Raw genomic sequence first — 19,676 nt, forward strand, 5'->3', positions numbered from 1 at the left:
CCCTCCCTTCCCATAAGGAGCGGCATAATTACAGCGCGGAAAATTTTTGTCGAGTAATACATAACGTATTGTAACAGAATAATTTACCTTTTTTAACTAATTTTTCTTTTCTTCACGTGAACGTTTACATCTTCGGGAAGAATTCTCTCCGCGTGTAAATTTATATTTTCTTTCGCACGAAAAATATATGATTCCCATTTCGCTTCTCGCGCGCTTCGCTTCCGCGAGGAAAATGTTCCGGTATCTCCGCGCGGATGACACCGCACACATGTAACAATTACGCGCGAAATTCTTCGGCTGTTTAATCTGTCCGCATTGTTTCGGCTCGCGAGTGCTTGTATCTTCAAGTAAAAATTCTCGACGCGTGCACACTTCACAAGCACATCGTCCTGATCGCTCCACGGTCGGTCGCGACGAGGCCCGACGGCTGGGAAATTCACTCGTCGGGAATGGCACGGCTGCGCGGAAACGCAGCGCAAGCAATTGGCGCCTTTGGCCGATCTGCCTCTCCGAGGCCTCCGGGATCATACCTGCCCTTTGTTTGTCTTTGCCTCTGTTTTGCGTCCTCTTTGTACCGCGCGCGCGGTACCCTTGGAAACCGCCCGGCCTGTCGGAGTCTTGCTCAGGATTCAGCACGCGACATCAAACAAAAATAATGAAGAGTTGCATTTCTCGCGTAACGTGCGTTATCATTTCATTAGTCGCGCGCACGACGACTCCCTGCGATGTGTTACGCGTGTCCGCGTGTGTAAATTATATTTAATTAGTTGATGCGTCTTTCCGTTAACGCGATGTCTCTGATATACGTTACTCCGGCCGCCGCTGTGAGGGTATTTCTTGGCGCGTCCGCCATATTCGTCGTTATTGATTGCCGCGCAAATCGATGCATCGACTGAAACCGTACGACCACCGGGCAATCTCGGGGCTTCCCGACTATATAGTTATATATATCTCTCTCTCTCTTTCTCTTTCTCGGTATGTGAGAAACGTGCATGCGACTGCATCTCCGCCGAGCGTGCTGATTCTCGAGGTAAACGTAAAAAAAAAATAATGAAAAGGAACGCAGAACGATCAGCGCTCGCGCGCGTCAGAAGACACGCGGCGATGAATGATGAATTCTCGCCAGGGGGGATTCGGTCACTTCAGAAAAATGCGATCGAGGGTAGCCGAGACTCGGCGCAAAAATCGCGCGGCGAATCCAGGAAAAAGAAAAAAACGAACACTCGCGGGAAACCCGTTCACGAGAGCGCGGCCGCCGCCGTCCATTACGTCGCATTTCACGGCCGCTAACCGAAACCTCGAATGCCCTCCCACAGAGAGAATCCGGGTGAGTTCGATGTTTTCCGGACACCATTTAAACCTCACGAACGAAAAAATCCAGATGATCGGCTGCGGCGTGCGAAGTGAAGAGAGAGAGAGAGAGAGAGAGAAGGAGGCGCGGGTAAGAGGACAGAGAAGGCGAGAGCAATCTCAGGGAGGATTCCCACCGTGCTCCGGTACCACTCTCGAGGTCGCGCTGCCGGGTCGGTAATTGACTGCATAAATTTTCCAGCACGCCACCGACGTTGGAGCGCACGTATACAGAAAGAGATCGCCTACCGCGGAAAAGAGAACGGAGTACTGAGGCGGGAAGACCGGGGGAGAGAGAGAGAGAAAGAGAGAGAGAGAGAGAGATGGGAAAACCGTACTAGTACAGCTGAGCGCGAAGTGGAAGATAGAACGGACAAAGTGCGAGGGAGAGAGAGAGAGAGAGAGAGAGAGAAAGAGAGGGAGCGTTTTCGCGTCGGTTTCTCTTAGCGGCACGATTCGGCGAAAAGCGTCGTCGTCGGCGCTTCTCCTCTCTCTCTTCTCTTTCCCGGCCGTCTTTCGCCGTTTCGCCCTCTTTCTCCCGCGACTCGAAAGGGGATCCCGAGGTGTGCAGGACGCGGGCGGAAGGAGAGAGGGGGGCCGAAGAGGAGGGAGGGTGTCGAGGAGATGGAGTGGTTGGGGGGAGAGGCCGGGGGATGCTTCGGCGAAGAAGAGTAGAGAGAACCATGAGAGTAAGCCGCTTATCAGGGTGGCAGCAGGCAGTATAGGTCCAACCGACGCAGATAGGTGGGTTTCCATGGAAACACGGATCTGTCCGTTAGGTCCCTGCGTACCTACGTCCAGCCGCCTCTATCCGTTGTAGGCGTATCCGCGCTACATGAAAAGCCGGCGAACGAGAGAGAAACAACGAACAACGGGGTCGTCGTCGACGACGACGACACAACGCGGGGGTGTGGAGGAGTCGACGCGGTAGAGACGGAAATAGAAACAAAGGGCGGGCGGCGGGAAGGGAGTAGCGCACGACTCTTGCCACCGGAAGCTTCCGCTTTGTATTATCCGCCCGTGACGAGGCCGACGGCGCCGCGTTTTCCCCGTCGGACCGTCGGTTTCAGAGGAGCGTCGCATTCAGCGTCTCTATGAACCATCTTACCGCCCCGTATCTGTCGCGAGAACCGCGATATCATGAGGTCTGTTCTTTCCTTCTCGTTGAACTGACTGCATCAGCTTGTACTAGTTCTCTTCTCCTCGTTCTTTTACCATGTCTTGACTGTATATTTGTCTCTTTTTAAGTTACATGAATGCACACTAGCGCGACAAAAAAAAACAAACCTTAGGTTCGCGCGAGCTTATCGAGAGTGGCCCTCGGCGCGAAATTAATTCGCGCGACGATGTTCGGCAACGACGACGCGTGGTCGCAAAGGGCGATTCCGTGTCGCGCGATACGCGCCGCGCGGCGCTGTTTATTTTGTTATGCAATCATACCGGCGGGAGGGGCCCGAGGGAGAGAGACGATCGCAGTCAGGTCGACGAAAGAGCGATAACTTCTCGGGCGGGAGGCTCGTCGAGGAGGTGGGAAGGGGTGCGCAAGTGGTAGGGCTCTCTCCCTAGGACTGATTCGCGGCGGGATACGTGGGAATCGTGTCACATGGCCTCCGCCCTTTTCCCATCCGAGCTACTATTTGTTGTCGCAGAGAAATTGCCCGTCCACTTAACTTCCTCCGGCTCGTCGTGACGACGGAGGCGGCGGGCGTCGCGACGCGTGAACGAGGACACCGTCGTCGCTGATTTTCTGTCCGACGATCGTTAATCGTCGGGCAGAAACGATAAGAATCGTGGCCTTGAATTCGGTAACGATACGCGGAAAACAATTACTATCGATTCAAGACCCATATTCTCACATATATCTTCAGGAATGTATAATTTTATACGAAGATACAACTTGCATAAAAGAATTCTACATAATTTCGCTAAAATTATCATATTTTTATTATTCAAGAATAATTTTCGTGAATCGAGAGGAAGAAAATATGAGATAGAGAAAGCGATATTTTCAAACTAAGAATCGTATCAGTTTAAATACATCGTTCTTTTTCTATCCGGTATTTTTTCCTCTCAATTTATTAAAATTATTCTTGGATAGACAAGATTATATTTTTAGCGAAACTATGTAGAATTTTATCATGTGAGCAAGTTTTATCTTCGTACAAAATTATACGTAAGAATACGAGTCTTTTGAATTGCCGCTATTTTTCTTCCGTGTCGACGACGCACGCGAAGAGGGACGCGCGTCACGACTGAAAGAGGCTCACGGCAAAATGATTCCCCCCCCCCCCCCTCTCGAGTGTGTGTGTTCCGCGAGTGTGAGTGCCTACCGCGCGCACGGTAGCCACCGTTGCCGAGCGAAAGCGTGTTCTTTGCCGGCGGGCTTGTCAATTCGGCACGATTCCAATCACTCAATTAAGCGTCAGGTTAAGGGCGGCACGTGGCACGGGCACGTGCTGCGTTGCACGTCGTTACGTTAGCGAGCGACCGCGAAACAGCGCAACGAGAGAGAGAGAGAGAGAAAGAGAGCCTCGTCGCGGCGCGTGTCACGACTAAATTGAGTAGGAGGGCTTGCGGAGAGGCCAAACACAAATCTAGACCTAATTGCAAGACAAACACTCGACGTTGAGTGAAATGTCGCGTGAAACGATGATACGTCGGGACACGAGAGGTGCCGTCTCTTCTTCTTCGTTGTCTTCTTCTTTTCCGTCCGTGTCGTTTCTCACCTCGCCGCGACGCATCTCCGGAATTACGTCTTTTGTTATTGATACGGTCAGATCTATTGTGTTTGGTTATGAGGTTTCCCTTACGTTGGAATTCCCTTACGCAAACACCCCCCGACCGGGCGAAACTCCTCTCCTCTCTCGTCGGGAGAGTGAAACGCGCGCCGAGGAACGGCGAGAGGCGCGTAGGTCGGAGGAGCGTTGCAACGCGAAGCTTATCCGATTACTCTGCCCGGCCTCTGCGTCGGACGCGCGTCGGTATTTTGTTACGTACTTATGCTTATACGCGCTAGATTATTGCACGAGGACGACTATCCGCCATGGCCACACGCACTTCTCTCTCTTCCTTTCTCCTGCCTTCCCTTTTCCATCGTTACCTGCCGGAACTTCCGTGAACGACGGAGCGGCTTCTTTTCGTTCCGTCTTCTCCTCCTTCTCGCCGTTTTTCATCTCTTCCGGCCCGAGGAACGCCCGAATACGCGAGAATAACACGCGCGACTTCGATTTCTCGCGGAGAAACCTCCTCTCTCTCTCTCTCTCTCTTTGTCTTTCTCTCTTTTCCTCATCTCGAGCTGACGGCGGCGTTGCGATCACACGACGGTCACGTTGTAAACGCAAAGTCGGCCAAATGTTTTCGTAGCTGATGGCCTTTTAGAATTCCCTCTTCTGTCACCGTCCGCCACGTGCTGTCATCCCACGGTCCCCCCCGAATAATCCAGCACTCCATCCCTGGCGGCGACGGCGGGCGCCGTGTAGCAGCCTATTCGCGTTTTAGCTTTTAATTAATTTTCGATTCTCTCCTCGGGCGTGCGCCCCGCCTTCCGTCCTGTCTTCCACCTACCATTCGCCACGCTTCGCTTCTATGAATATCAAAGTGGTCGTCCGGTTTTGCGACAAGCCCGCCATTTTACGAGTCCCCCCGAACGCTCTCTCTCTCTCTCTCTCTCTCTCGCCGTCCTTTGTTTGCGATTCACCGTGTCGCGATTTCGAGAACCGCCAGTACCGTCACCGCGTATCACAACTGTAGGCTCCTGTAGACATCTGTAGGTATCTTTCCTCATTACGTATAAGCGCGACGATGTTACATGAAGTCGTCTAACTATATTCGGACAGTTGGCGAGGAACTGCCTGCTCGATAAGATGTTATAAAGTTGCGCCAGTAAAGTCAGTGGAAGGACCGGCTAACAAGGTGACAGTGCGTAAGGCGAGTCGAACGACTGTCGAAGAGTTATCGAATTATCGAATTAAGATGAGCGAAGGACTGTTTCATCCCATCTTGGTCAAGATCAGGGTCGAATCTATACTGAAAAACCCATTTAGTTGAACAAAATTTGATCGGGATATGCTCGACCAAAATTTGATTCTTTGAACCACAGGTTTAGCTCTCCGAGACCAAACGTTTTTCATTTTCATTCCAGAGACTTCTAGACTTTTCGTCGAGGAAACCGAATTTTGGTTCTCACAACCAAAACATTTGTTCGAGCACGTTCTAAAGCAAATTTTGTTCAACTAAATGGGTTTGTCAGTGTAACTGAACATATAGTATAGCGTATAGCGAACCAACTTCCTGTAATGGATAGTATACCTTGCGTCATACCTATACGGGTGCTTTTTCTGAGTGCGCAGGTTCAAGAACAACTCTAGCCCTTAAATCCCAGTCTACAATAGATGCTTCGAGTTTTAACCCTTAAGAAATTGACCGATCACGGATCGGATTGTGGAAGAATCATCAGTTGCGACTGTTCAATTTCTTAAGGTTCTGAGCTTAAATTCGCATCGCAGACCGCGCTTTACACAACGATCGTGGCAGATTATTGTCCCAAAACGGATGTTCCCCGCGTCTCGTTACTCCCGTCGCGGCTCAGCCGGGCGGAAGAGCGCAACGCGAACGAAAGTGTTAAATTCGAGAGACGCGACCGTAAAATTTCTCATCAGCTGCCCCGCGGTTGTACACACACACACACACACACATACACACGCAGTCGACGAAGCTGGGGGCTTTGCGGTCGGAAGCGTCGAGCCGCGCGAAACCGCGCGGGAGAAAACAGCGCCGAGAGTTGCGCGGCGTGTCTACTGCAAACAATTGTAATAATGGCAATTTTTCGAAAACACCGCCGGACAAAGCCGGCGGTAATGCGACGGCGGAAATTTGTCGGGAATTGCCGGGTCGCCGATATACGGTTTGCTACGTTGGTCCGGCTACTGTAACATGTAATTGCGATTAATTACCGTCAGTCCCCCCCGGCGTATCAGTGATATGTTGCGTCCGAGATAAATTCCCGGCGCCGTATTTCAGTCGCAACGGCCTCTCCGACGTTATCTGAATCGGGCGTGCATTTATTTGTATAATTTACCGCCCTCTCTCTGTCTCGCTTCGCCGGCCTCTCTCTCTCTCTCTCTCTCTCTTTCCCTCCCGCGGGAATACGCCAAGCTCGGCGATATGTGCATGTAAAGTAATAACGTGTCAACGAAGGTCGCTGGTTATTTCCAACGTCGCGCTACTTTGTCGTGCGCTATTAGACGAGGCGTCTCGCCGACGTCAGCCGACGCGTCAGTCGCGATCGTAATTTAATAGATTCCCAGCCCCTTCTTGATCCCGTGCACAGCGTAGGCGCAAAAAAGAGGAGAATTTCACCGCGACAGACTAGAAGCTGGCCGGGTGACTTTAATGAGTTCTCTCCGCGTGTCCGCTAACCACTCGCGACTAATCTTACGGCGATTCCACGGAGAAAGATATTTCACCGACACGGCAAATCGCCGGTTACCATGGTGGTGACAGCGGGGGAAGATCTGTCACGTGGAAAATTGAACTTTTCTGTTACAACGAAACGCCGTTGCGACAGCGATAAAATTCCATCTCGGCGTAACCAAATTACGTCACCGTCCGTATATCGAGCAGACGGCAATCGATACATCGTTTGCAACAAGTCTCGTTGCTGCCCAAACAAATCTTTCGCCGTCTAAACGAATCATTTTGCTGTCGCTCGAGTCGAAATTTTACCCCTACATTAAGTTTTTAAATGTAAAAAAAACGTAAGGTAACTTTCCATTCCTAGCATCAAAGATGCGCGATAGAAGACCTTTGAAGACTCAATGTAGAACTGAAATTTCGACTCGGGTGGTAACTGACAATTTGCTAGCGAAATATGTTTCTCCGCGCCGCTGACGAAATAGTAACGAGCTGAACAATTTCATCTAGCCTGTATATTCGTCAGCCACTAGCTTTACACTCAGGTCGGCTGGATGCACTTCTACTCGGGAAGAGCGTCCATTTTGTGCCCCCGTGTAATTGTCAGTTAGAGGGACGCTCTCTTCCCTTCTAAATAAATCTTTTATCATTGTATATTTCCATGTAAATAAATATATGCTCTCTAGAACGAGTTCTTTTTGTCGAAAACGTCAATTTAAAATGGAGAACACTTGTCATCCACGCGACCACTCCAGGGGGGTAAACGAGATTAACGTGGCGGACACTTCCGCCGCGCGTTCCCGCTTATCTCGCAACGAGAGAAAGTAGTCAGCCGGCGCGCGCGCCGACTTTCGAAGTCGTTCGCGGGAACCGACTGACGGATCGTGCACGAGAAAGAGAGAGAGAGAGAGGAGAGATCAGCGTGAAATTCTGTTAGCGGCCCATTGACTTACGCGGATCTCCCCGACGAAACGGCGAAACGCGGCGCGGAAGAATCCAATAAACGGAAAACGAATTTGCTATTAGGGTCGCGTCTGATCTGCTTGCGGGCCAATGAGGCGGAGCAACCCTTATATCAACCCTCCCTGGTATCGCGTCTCTCACACCGACGATAATAAATCGAATCATACTCCGGGAGCCAGCGGGTGTTTGCCGAGCCATTAGGGTCGCTTACTCGACGACTGTCTCTCCTCGGAGCGTGATACGCTCGTCGGGGTTCCCCGCTCGCGCATTTCAATCAATCGCAAAGAGCGTGCGCGCAACACCGTTCTTTCGCGTTGTTTTTTTCACCGTGCCATTCTCAGCGTAGGATTCACACCGGATAACTAGGATTTCAACCAGTCAATTCCTAATTCTGCTTGCGACCAGATTTACTCCCCCCTCTCTCTTCCTCTCTTTCTATCTTCCCCTAAAGTACATAAATCTAAAGCAAAGTTCCGATTGGTTCTTCAGTTCAAATTCACATCTTACGTTTACGGTTTCCGGCAATTCGTGCGCGAAAGTCCCAAAAGCGCGAGCGATTTCGCGATTCGGCAAGCCAGTTCCGACGGGTGAGGCTCGCTCATTAGGCGATAGTTGAAATCCTTTTACGAGACACCGGGCTGAAAATTCTCGAGTGTCGCTTGAAACGCACCGCGAACACAACGAGCACTCCGCTCGTGCATTTCGCGGAAGCGGACGGAGAGCCATTCATAATCGGAGAGCCATTGTCTTAGGTTGCGGCGAAGTGCCTGACGTTCGCCAGGCCGATGGCAAAGGCTGTCGTTAACGATAGCACCGAGACGCCCACTCGACAATCAGAGCGTCCTTTTGGAATCCCTCTTGCCTCCGCCGGCTGCGCGTCCAACGACTCGCGGAAAGACCACCCCCGTCGAATGAGATTTGCGTATTGTTGAGATTCCAAAATGACGTCGTTCCTCGAGATTTCCAGTATCCGCTATCCGGTGTTATTCTCACCGTGCGTGCGCGAAAATAGAAAATCGCCGGTGTCGCACGCGAAGATAGCCGAGCCGCAGCGCGCGATCCTCCCTCCGCCGGGTACGATTAGACGAGATTATCCCGGGAACTATGGCGATTGTTTCACACCGAGAATTTTTATGCGTCCCCCGTAATCAATGGCATGCCGGCGGAGGCGGCCGAGATACGTATCGTAGATCCGACGATCGCGGGTGTGTCGCGCCCGTCACGAAGCGATGGCGGTAATTCCGACCACCGTGGCGTTGGTACATTGTGAGCCCGACGCAATCTGCTCCGTAGGATCTGCCTCGGTGCCATGCTGGTAGCCCACTCGACCAGTTCGTTAGCCAATCACGCAGGTATCGTCGTCGTTCGTCGTCATCGTCGTCATCCCCCGGGTCCTCTCTATCTATCTATCTCTCTCTCTCTCTCTCTTCAAACCCGAGAAGGGCGTCCGGGTGAGATGCAAGCGATACGACGCTGTTTCCTCCTTCTGGACCCCTCCTTCCTTCGACGCTTCGGTCGCTTTGCTTTTGTCGTTGCGTCCATTGAGAATGCTCAACTGTCATTCGTGTCTCAGATAGCGCATTCGTTCGAGCCGCCTCGAGTCGCTTGAGTGTACAACACTTGCGCGGCTACTGACAAAATGTTTGTCACGCGTCTCGCTTTCTCTCTCTCTCTCTCTCTCTCTCTCTCTCTGTCTCTCTCTCTCTCTAAAAAGTAAAATCTCCCTAAAAATAATTACACTCGAATATCGCATTACGTATGAATTATTCAAAGTAGCGTCAAAGTCGCCATACTCGGTATTTCTTTCTTGCATTTTTTGCGACGGCCTGTGTGCGCTTTGAGCCGTACACGGTTTTAAATGTCCTTGTCTTTCCTCCTCGTCGTTCCGCGCAAGTTTTCACTCGGCTTAAATCATTTTACTTCATTTTTCTCTCAGTTCGCTGCCGCGAACTTTCTCCCTTTCGTGTTATAATGCCGCGACTCTTTTTGCTCGTCGTGTCCGGCAGACCCCCTCAAGCACGGATAAGAGGAAAAGAGAGAGAGAAAGAGAGAGAGAGAGAGAGAGAGAGAGAAAGAGCATCGATCGTCCAGTAAACAACCGCCTCGCGTGCCAACCGAGGTCTTAAACCGGCGCGATCGCGCGGGCGTACACTTCCCGCAGAAAGGCTTCGCCGCGAATGACCCTGTTTTCTCGATCACCCGACTCGCACACGTCGTCGATCATCGCGTCTATAAAGTCGGATAAGAAACTCGCGTCTTGGAAAAGCTCACCGGCCCCGAGAAGGCTCGTGAGAAGATTAGGCCACATCCGATCGGGAATATTTCGAGGTCCCCCATTCCCCCTCCCCTTACCCCTCTCTCTATTAACATCGCGAGTTCACCGCTCGCTCGTGCGTGAAGCGACAGCACGAAAATTCGGCGCGTAAAATACTCCCGCGGCCGAGCGACCGTCGGGCGATTCCCCTGCCGCCCCCTCGGCCCCCGGGGCCGGTCGCGGATTCCACCATTCCGCCTTCGACTTTACGATCCGGCTTCCAACCCGGAGACACTGGCGAGGCGCAGTTTTCCAAGCGCTCCTTTTTATTGGTCCACGACGAGGACACACAGGTCGTATATACGCGGCGCGGCGCTCGTTCGGTCGGCGTGCCCGCCGCGAGAGAGTAGAGAGCCCGGCGTCGTCGTCGTTTCCAGCGGCAGCTGGGAGCGAACCGCGACTTCGGTCCTCTGGATGCTCGTGTATTCCGGGGTGTACTCTCTGCCTCCCTCCCTCTCTCCCCCATCCCGCCTCACGGCACCCCTGTGACCCCCCTCATAAGCGGATTACGTGGGTCCCGAAACGAGCCAAGCGAGGCTCGATGGCACGAGGAAGGTAGAGAGCGTGGGGTGGGCCGATGGAGGGAGGGGGGGGGGGCAGAGGGGAGCTGTTCAAAATTACGCTATCGCGGCCTCGCAACGCTCCACACCCCTCCACCTTTGCCGTGAAAGAGAGAGAGAAAGAGGAAGCAGCGAGATCCCCCTTCCCGTCCGTCGCGTACACGGCAACCCCCTCGGTCTCTTCTTCGTGGAAAGCACCGACGCGAGCGAAGGCGCTCCATATTTGAAGAAGAGGAAGAAGACATCGTCGTCGACGACCGTTCCGTGCGATTGGCGAACGTATTGCGAGGCGATATCGATGTCTTCTACTTCGCGACGGCGGGACGGCCCACTCCGGCGGTTCCCTCGCTCGTTCCTTCCCTCATCCAATCGCGGTTTTATCGCACACACGCGCGAGGAAAAGATCGGATCATATTCCGGAAAAATTAAACGTTCTCGATGCGAGCTTGATTTCCCGTCTTTCGGTCGCCTCCTTTCCGCCATTCCCCGCTGCATCTGCGAGCTCGTCGCCGCTCCGGTTTTTGGAGTGATCACATACGCATAAGGTCGAAAGTCGCGCAAGTACTTCTAATTATGATAAAGTCATAATGACACTATATCATAACAACTTTGGTCTTATGTGTACATGTGTGAGACTGAAAATCGTGCAATTTTCGATCCAGTATATAGTAACAAAGTGTAGATGGCGCAGTGTGCACATCATACCGACGATCGTCGCGTTTTATGCGCGAGATGTAAAACCATCGGCTACAACCTTGCACAGTCAGCGCGAGGAACTATCGAGCGGTTTAATGAACCGAGATCGACCCGCCGCCGGCGACCATGACGACGACGACGGTCGCGCGAGCGTGGCCGGCGAATTTCTGTATCGCCGCTCTTTCCTGAACGCCGCGATTTTACGAGCGCTCGTAACCGTAGATCGAGGAAGGGTAGGAGGGGAGGGTCGGGGGTACGCGACGAAACGAAAGCCCGCCGGGATTTATGAGAGACGCGATAATTAACATCGGGCGCTTCCTTTTTCTCGTGTCGCAGGAATGAATCAACGCAAGCAGCGTCGCGAGCGGACTACCTTCACCAGGTCTCAGCTGGATGTGCTCGAGGGACTGTTCTTGAAAACGAGGTATCCGGACATCTTTATGCGAGAGGAGGTTGCTCTCAAGATCAACTTGCCGGAATCACGAGTCCAGGTAATTACCTCGCGTCTCCTTCTCCCTCTTCTCCTCCCCGCACCGCGGACTTTTCTCTCGCGTAATCGCCGCCGACAACGGCCGGCGTAATGACAACGTTTATTGTTGGACGCGACGGACGTCTATTTTACAATGAACCCTCTGATTCTTTTGATAATTAATAACCTTATAAATTAGCACTTCATTCCAGTGTAAATAAAAATTTGGTTTCTCGTCGGCGGGAAGGCTAACTTAATTGACACACGCGACGGACGGGTCTCGTAACTCCCGGCGAACACGAGATCGCCGATATGGCCGTTTTCGCGCATTAACGCACGATTGACGACGATCCGTGATGACGTCGAGCCACATTGTGTTGGAGGAGATGCGCGATGTAAAAAAAAAGTGGTGTGTACCATTGTGCGTATAATGGTGGCGGAATAGCGGAAGAACTGACGAAACTTTTGCTCCAGAAATTAACGCGAAAATTTCAACACAGTATTGGTGAAAGATTTGCTCCGATTGATATAAACGTGCTGTTGGAAGTTCTGTTGGAAATTCAACGGCAGATTTTTCGTGTACTTTGTCATTTTAATGATCGACGCCTCCGTGATTTGAATTACACGCGCACACCGAACAGACTTAGTGGTTACGTTTGGCCACCCGAGGATCCTGAGTGCGTTATACAGGATCTTGCAGTGTCCCTTGTGTCGAGCGTACGAGTGTAAACGCGCGGCCGTCTCGAATGCGCGGCGAAAACGAGAGCGAAGAAGGGGAGGCAAGAGAGGAGGCGACGGAGAGTGAATGAGAGAACGAGTTGAGAGAAACAGAAAGGAAGAGAGAGAGAGAGAGAGAGAGAGAGAGCGAGCACACTTCGTGCTCCCGCAATCGGCCGCGAGATTTAAGGTATTTACACAACGCGACGTTCGCGCCCTACGTCCTTCCATTTCGCCATTGTCCCAGCCCAGGGCTCTCACGTACATTGATAGATGTGCCGACGAGCTCGTTGACGCTTTTATTGCGGTCCCTGTGACATCTTTATTTCGCGGCGGGGCGCTACCGAGTCACGATCTCGCGACTCTCTCTCTCTCTTTCGGGGGGGAGGGGGCTTTCGAGCTCGTGCCTTGAATTCCGAGTTTCAATCCACCGCGACCCGTCGCTGTACGATGCGAGCGGATAAATCTCGATATCACGTGTCGGAAGTGGTATGGGAAGGGGCACAGAATCCGGCTCGAAATTGTCGTCAGATATACCTGATACTGTACAAAGTCCTAACTAGGTGAAGTAATCTTTACTATGGTAAATATAATCATGTACCGATAATAGTTGAATAAGGGAGATTTTCGTAAGGTTATAATAATTGTACTGAAAAATCGATTTAGTTGACTCGAACAAAATTTACTTGGGATATGCTCAAATAAAACTTTTGGTTGTGAAAGCCAAAGGTTTGGTTCTCTGAGACGAAAATGAAAAAGGTTCGGTTTAAAAAACCAAATTTTGGTCCTCACTACCAAAACATTTGCTCGCTCATATCGAAACAAGAATTTTGAGTCAACTAAAATGGGGCTTTGAGTGTAATATAATAATATAACCCGATGAAAACATTTACACGAACTCTGATTAAGGTCCTGATTACCACGCAGCGTTAAACTGACTTCTTATATTTATTCAGATGAAAAAAGGAACACATTTGCGATCATTCCTTTACCCAATTCTATTCTATTCTATTCTACAGACTTCAAAGTATACTCATGATTTTCTACAAAATTTCTTTCAGAAGTTTGACAAATTTTCAATAAACGAGGACGCAAATGACCGCAGCGTGCCAAAAAGACGTGTGCATCTTTAGGGTGAAGGTCGGCCCGATCGTGGGATAAATTTCCATTCGGCCGAGAGATCTCGCTCCGTTCGGCTGCGGAATCGAGCGTTTCATTCGCGATCGCGGCAGATCTGACATCTCGCTTGCTTATCTTTTCGCGCTCAGGTCATCGGCGATTCAGGCGCGGCAGGTATCGCGTAACGAGCGCGGCCCGCGGGAATCGTGAAATATATAGGACAAAAGCGAGAGGAAATTCAGACCCCCGCCGGAGTTTCCGCGCGCGCGAAGTTAAGCCGCCGTGAATGGCCGGCGCAACTGCGAAAGGGTGCACGCGCGCGGGGATCGCGTACGGTACGTGCACGTGTACGCTGTTGCACGGTAGTCGTATGCGCATTTGCGCGCACAGCGACGGTATACAATCGGTATACGGCGGAGTTTATCTGTATGTACGCGCGCGCAACGCTCACACACGCAGGCACACGTGCGTGCAGTAGCAGTTCGGCTGTAGCGTACGCGCGTTTCCGAGTTACAGTATCCGCACGAACGAATAATAATATCTGGAGGAGGGATGCTATCTGGAAGTTTTAAAAAGGGGGGCCCGATGAGGAGGAAGAAGGGGACGACGGGGTGGCGAAGGTCTCTCACACATGCAGAGGACGGGCGTGCGTGTAGAGCGCCGCGGATAGAAGTATCACGCGGTAGTGCGGTGTGCGAGGCACAACATATCGTTGATTTGTTCCTGGATTATAGCCCCCAGCTCTATCTCGCCGGCGCGAGAGTTCTATACGCGCGCTCCTCTCGTCGGAGAGAACCACGCAGCTGCGTACGTCGCGTCGGTTTGTTCTCTCTCTCTCTCTCTCTTTGAATGCTTCGTCGTTCCTATGTCACTTATGAGCCGAAACGAAAAATGTTGTTTCGTCGATGGCAGGCAAAAAAAGCAAGACGAACGCGATTCCCTCGCGCGAGTGGAAAGAGAAACCGGCCGCTCTCGAGGGTTTTATGCGGATGAAACTATCGCCGGGCTCGCTCGGGCCGTTTATCGCCGCGTGCCTCGAGTGCCGTCGTCTCGCTGAATTCCGCAGTCGGAGGTTCGCGATGTAAATATACCGTACCGGGTAGAGAGTCGCGTTCGATTCGGTATCGTGAGGGAGTTGATGTAAACCCATAGTCTCGTATGACCGAACTTGATCCCGATATTCTGCCGCTTCTTGAGTCTGCTAGGTGTCTCAGAAAGTGACTCCGCTTCTCTTTGTTTCATATCATCGAACGCTATACGAAAAGTTTAAGCTCGTTAATCGACTGAGCGTGCGGGCTAATGAATTTCCTATAATTGTATCGATTCCCTTAATATATTTCAAAGTATGCTCAGAAATAAATTAAGTTCTCTGCTCATAGAAATGTATTTTTTTTATTCCTTCTCGTCTCTATAAACACTACTATATATCGGTTTTTGCTTTTCTTTTTATGTGAAAGGGGATCTTTTCTCGTACGTGTTGTAAATGAACAAATAAATGACTGTTAACGAATTTCCCTATGTTCTTCTTGTCATATCACAAAAAAATAATGTTGAACAAAAATTTTATCGGCGCAGCTAATCGTGGCTGAAGATGTTTTACCGCTGAAAATTTGCTGCTATAATTAGAACTTTGGTTACTATTTGGGCATCGTCGTATGTCTATACGGATGAATAAATAAATAAAGGAAAGCAAATAGCAAGCGAGACGTAAGACGCGTGCGATACTTGAATAATCGCGAGCGCGATGTCGAGCGCGAGGAACAAAACGAGGATCAAACACAATCGTCAAACAAATTTTGGTGCGGCTCTCGCACACAAAACGCCGTTTTCCTGCATCAATCGTGCGTGCCGGACGATGACACGTTCCTCTCCGACGGATAGGTGTTATTCCCCCCGGTGGGGTCGTATTAATAGTACAAATAAGAAAATATATTTGTCATAACAGACATAGTGTCAACGCAGCTGCGCCGCCCTCCTCCCCTTACTGTCCCGGCCAGCGGGGTGGTTTTCCGCTAGCTGGATGTAAACCAGATGGTGGCGCAATTTGCACCTCGGCCTCGTCGACGGGCGTGAAACCGTCGGTGGTGGTTGCCCCGGGGGTCTTCGGATGCCATCGCGGCCTGTTTGGTTGGTTTTTGGGGTGGCCCTCTCTGTCTCCTCTCTCTCTCTCTCTCTCTTTCGCGTCTGTAGCTTCCGAAGGGGGTGTCGTTGTGCAAACACGGCGCTATAATGGGATCGTTCTCTGTCTGTCGCGCTGACCTCGACGTCGATCCGTCTTCCTCGCCTCGCCCGAGACCGGCGGGGGCTCGTTTCGCCGCGCGTTGATACGCAATATCCGCGCGCATGACGCGCCCGGACAGATTTCCGCACCCCATCGCGCCCCGTCGAGCCGCGTCGCCTCGCCGAGGATGACTTTTGCGAAGCGTATGGATCCGCCTATCGCGCCTCGCCACGGAGAAAAGCGGAAGACAAACAAGCGGGACGACGACTCTCGCGGCGACGAGTAATTATAGCTTCCCTGAGTCAACGCAAAGTCGCTCCCCGAGACGTTACACAGAGAAAGCATTGGGTAGATATGAAATATTTTTACACGAGGAGCGAATAATTTAGGATCCGCGCGAACTGTAGAAATGTCTCATGGTTTACCCGGAGATGCTTAGATTCCGACTGGGATATCCAAAGTTGCTCCAAAATAGGTTATCCCAAACGTGGGATGAAATCTTTTTCCTGCGATGATGATTGATGCGCTGCTGATCGTCCGCTGCTGCATGAGATTGTCATCGTCAGAGTCGAATGAGGACTTGATCGAATATCAGATTAGAAGATCAATATGTGTAATACATAAACGAGATATATAATAGATATAAATAATGGATAAACGAGGTTATATTTTTAATGATATTATGCTTAATAAAATATTCGGAGCGTATTTGTGTGTTTGTTAAGTGTAACTTACACCTAAAATTTTCGTATCGCTAACCTTTCCGAACAATTCCACGGGTGCCTGGAATCTACAATTATTTTGGGAAATCTGACTTGAATTAGATCTCAAGACTATTCTGAGCATTTCTATGCGGGGGTAAATAATCGTTTGGAGCGCGATCTAATGGATCCGAGGAATGGCGAACGTCACCGTCTATCCTCCCGACGTCGTCGCCGAGACAAAAGGCGAGAGGGTTACGCGCACGGCTCCTCGGCTTCTGCCTTCGGCCGGCGAACGTGCGCGGTATTGCAGCTCGAAATCCCCTGTGCGCTTCAGCGATTCGCGCTCTCCGTAACAACTGTTACAATGCCGCCGATAATAACAACAACGATGACGGGTCCCGCTTTTAAAGGCGCGGGCATAGATTCATAGGATCGCACCCCTGGCCACATTGTGCCCCGGGATTATAGAGGGATGCGTGAGGGGGAGTATTACGAGGGAGGAGGGAGAGGGGCGGTCACAACGCACTCGCGAGCTTGCGGCCTACGAGGGGTTGCTTTTTGTCCTTCCCTGCCCGTCCCTTTTCCAGAGAGAAAAATCCGCGTACGTGTGTGCGCATCTTTCGGTTTGCCGCACGCGCACGTGTGTGCGTGTCTACGTGTGTGTGTGTGTGTGTGTGTGAGTCCGTAGCACAACTACGTGAAGGCTTACGCGTGTATGCGGTACCATGTGCGTATTCACGAACGAGATACGTACACATACACGCACGCATGCACACACGCACGCATTCGCAGGCAGAACCAACTATTTGATCTCGAACATCGGGGTGAAAATAACCCTGGCTCGTACGACGGGCTCTGATTCGCGCATGCGTGCCGACGTACTACACCGTAGTCACCGAGGATCCCAGGGGATGCTCCAATACACGCGTGTCGGGACGTCGTACACGCGCCCTCCCCGTACGGCTCCTCCCTTCGAGTCCTTGTTATTGTTGCGATTTAATGAAATGTTACGCCCGCTCGCCCGCGATTACTTTCCCATTGCACCGATTAACTCCCCATTCGGTCGGCCTAGCGGCGGGACAGTGGGACACCTTTCCTCCCTGACGGTCCCTGGGGCTACGGGGCTTCCGTCGGCTGCCTCTCGCGGCAGACTTTTATGGCTCGTTGAAAGCTCGCCGAGATATCGGGCGATGCCTATCAAGGGGAGTTTAATTGATTTCCAGACCGCGTCGCGTATCTTTGAATTCTCCCGCCTCGGAGGAATTAATTTATCGCGGTGACCCCCGCGTACAAATTTTCCCCGATTTTCTCATGTACAGCGCAGACTTCGATTAGAATATCTGAAATTGTCCGAAATTGGCTATCTCGTTACGAAATGGGATTCCCAGTTGGGATTCACAATCGTGTCATCGGCAGAATCGAGTGACAGTTTGAACAAATGTCAGATCAGCAAGTTAATGTGAATAGGGTCATATTTTTAGATTAATAAATGGAGTTGTATTTTTAATGTTACTGGGCTTGATAAGGCGCGGGCGTAGCGTATGTACATGTGTGTATACAAAAGACTCCAGCATTAATCCGTAAGTGGGCATTTTGAGGAGGGAAGCAACTGCTGTTTATCCTCAAACTGAGCTTCTCAAGTGTTATTAATTTCTATTTCACTATTTCGCTAAGTCCGAGAATAAATGATGGAGGCAAGTTGCTGAAAGTCCGTCGAAAACGAAACGGAGAAATATTGATTAGTTCGTGCGGACGGAATGGTTCGTCCGTCTGTTTTACGTTCGCCGCAAGTCCTTCGTCTCTGCGCAAATCCTTCCGCAACTTCACGGCGCCCCCCGGCCCCTTTCTCTGTTGCAGGTCTGGTTCAAGAATCGCCGGGCGAAATGCAGACAGCAGATGCAACAGCAACAGACGCCACCCCCGACGAAGAGCTCGCCCAGATCGAGCCAGAGTCACAGCAGCGGCAGCAACGCGAGCAACAGGGTGCCGAGCAGCACGTCGACGACGACGTCCAGCAGACGATCCCCGCCGGACTCGCCGGCGCAGGGAAGAGAGGCGCCGGCGGCCGGCAGTTCGCCGCTTCTCACGACGTCGACGACGTATCCGCGAATGGGGACGACGCCGACCGGCGGCAGCGCGGGCAACAGCAACCTGACGACACCGTCGCCGCCGTTGACGCCCGGCACCGGCCAACCGCAACCGCCGTCCTACTCCACCCAGGTCAATCAGATCCACCACGGCGAGTACCATCCGACCGGGTTCGCCTGGACACCGGCCTCCGCCAGCACCACCGCCGTAAACCCGAGCCAATACGCCGGTCAGAACTATAACGCCTATCAGGCGCCGTACAGCGGCGATTACTACCAGGCCCAGATCTCGCACATGCATCACAGTCCGCAGACCAACTACCATCATCACCACCCGCAGTACCATCCGAACATGCCGCTTACCTCGTCCATGTCTCACCTGACCAGCCACCACGTGAACCCGGCCGGTGGTAACGAGATCGTCGCCTCGTCGGCCGACGCCGACGGTTACGTCCTGCCCGATCAGAGATACTCGACGATGGCATAGCGGTCCGCCGGCAGATCCTCCTCCGGGATTTTCCATCGGAGCCAGGACACCGTGAACGCCGTCACCAGCTCTTCGTCGTCTTACCATTGGCGGCTCAACGCCACGGAGAATTGCGACGAGATGAACGGCAACTTGGACTCTGACGACAATTGATGCGCCGGGACTGCAGCGGGAGGGAGGGGAGGAGGGAGTTCTCCGAGGAGGCGACGACGAAGATCGACGCACCCGGGATTTCTCGGCCACGGAGGCGGATGATCGGTACTCGTTGCACACGCAGGCGTGAGACAGCGCGAATTCGCGCGAGTTTCTAAAAGGTGTGTCGTCCCCGCTTATTGTTCAACGGCGGATCGCGCGAACAATGGGCCGCGGCACGACGAGAATTTCGCCGTACGTTTCACCGTACGTTTCTCCGTACGTGATTGGTAATTTATAATTTGCAAAAGAAGAGGGAAACATTCAGCTGTTCTTATATTTATGTATTTTAGACACGTAATGAACGTGTAAATTCGAACGCGCGGTGTTCAAATATTCGCTGATATCCTTCAGTTGAGATTCTTATACATATTCGAGACGACTG

General features: G+C 51.8%; 1 protein-coding gene across 1 annotated transcript in view; it reads left to right on the top strand.

The window, feature by feature from the left end:
• LOC106741001 (homeobox protein OTX2-like) overlaps positions 1–19,099 on the top strand; it is a 21,530-nt gene extending 2,431 nt beyond the window's left edge. Inside the window, 2 exon segments of the mRNA XM_014612553.1 lie at positions 11,632–11,786; positions 18,383–19,099. Of these exon segments, the coding sequence (XP_014468039.1) occupies positions 11,632–11,786; positions 18,383–19,099 (872 nt within the window).
• Positions 19,100–19,676: the final 577 nt, after the last annotated feature.

Source organism: Dinoponera quadriceps, unplaced genomic scaffold (assembly GCF_001313825.1).
Source record: "Dinoponera quadriceps isolate SergipeBrazil2010 unplaced genomic scaffold, ASM131382v1 scaffold367, whole genome shotgun sequence".
Taxonomy (NCBI): Eukaryota; Metazoa; Arthropoda; class Insecta; order Hymenoptera; family Formicidae; genus Dinoponera; species Dinoponera quadriceps.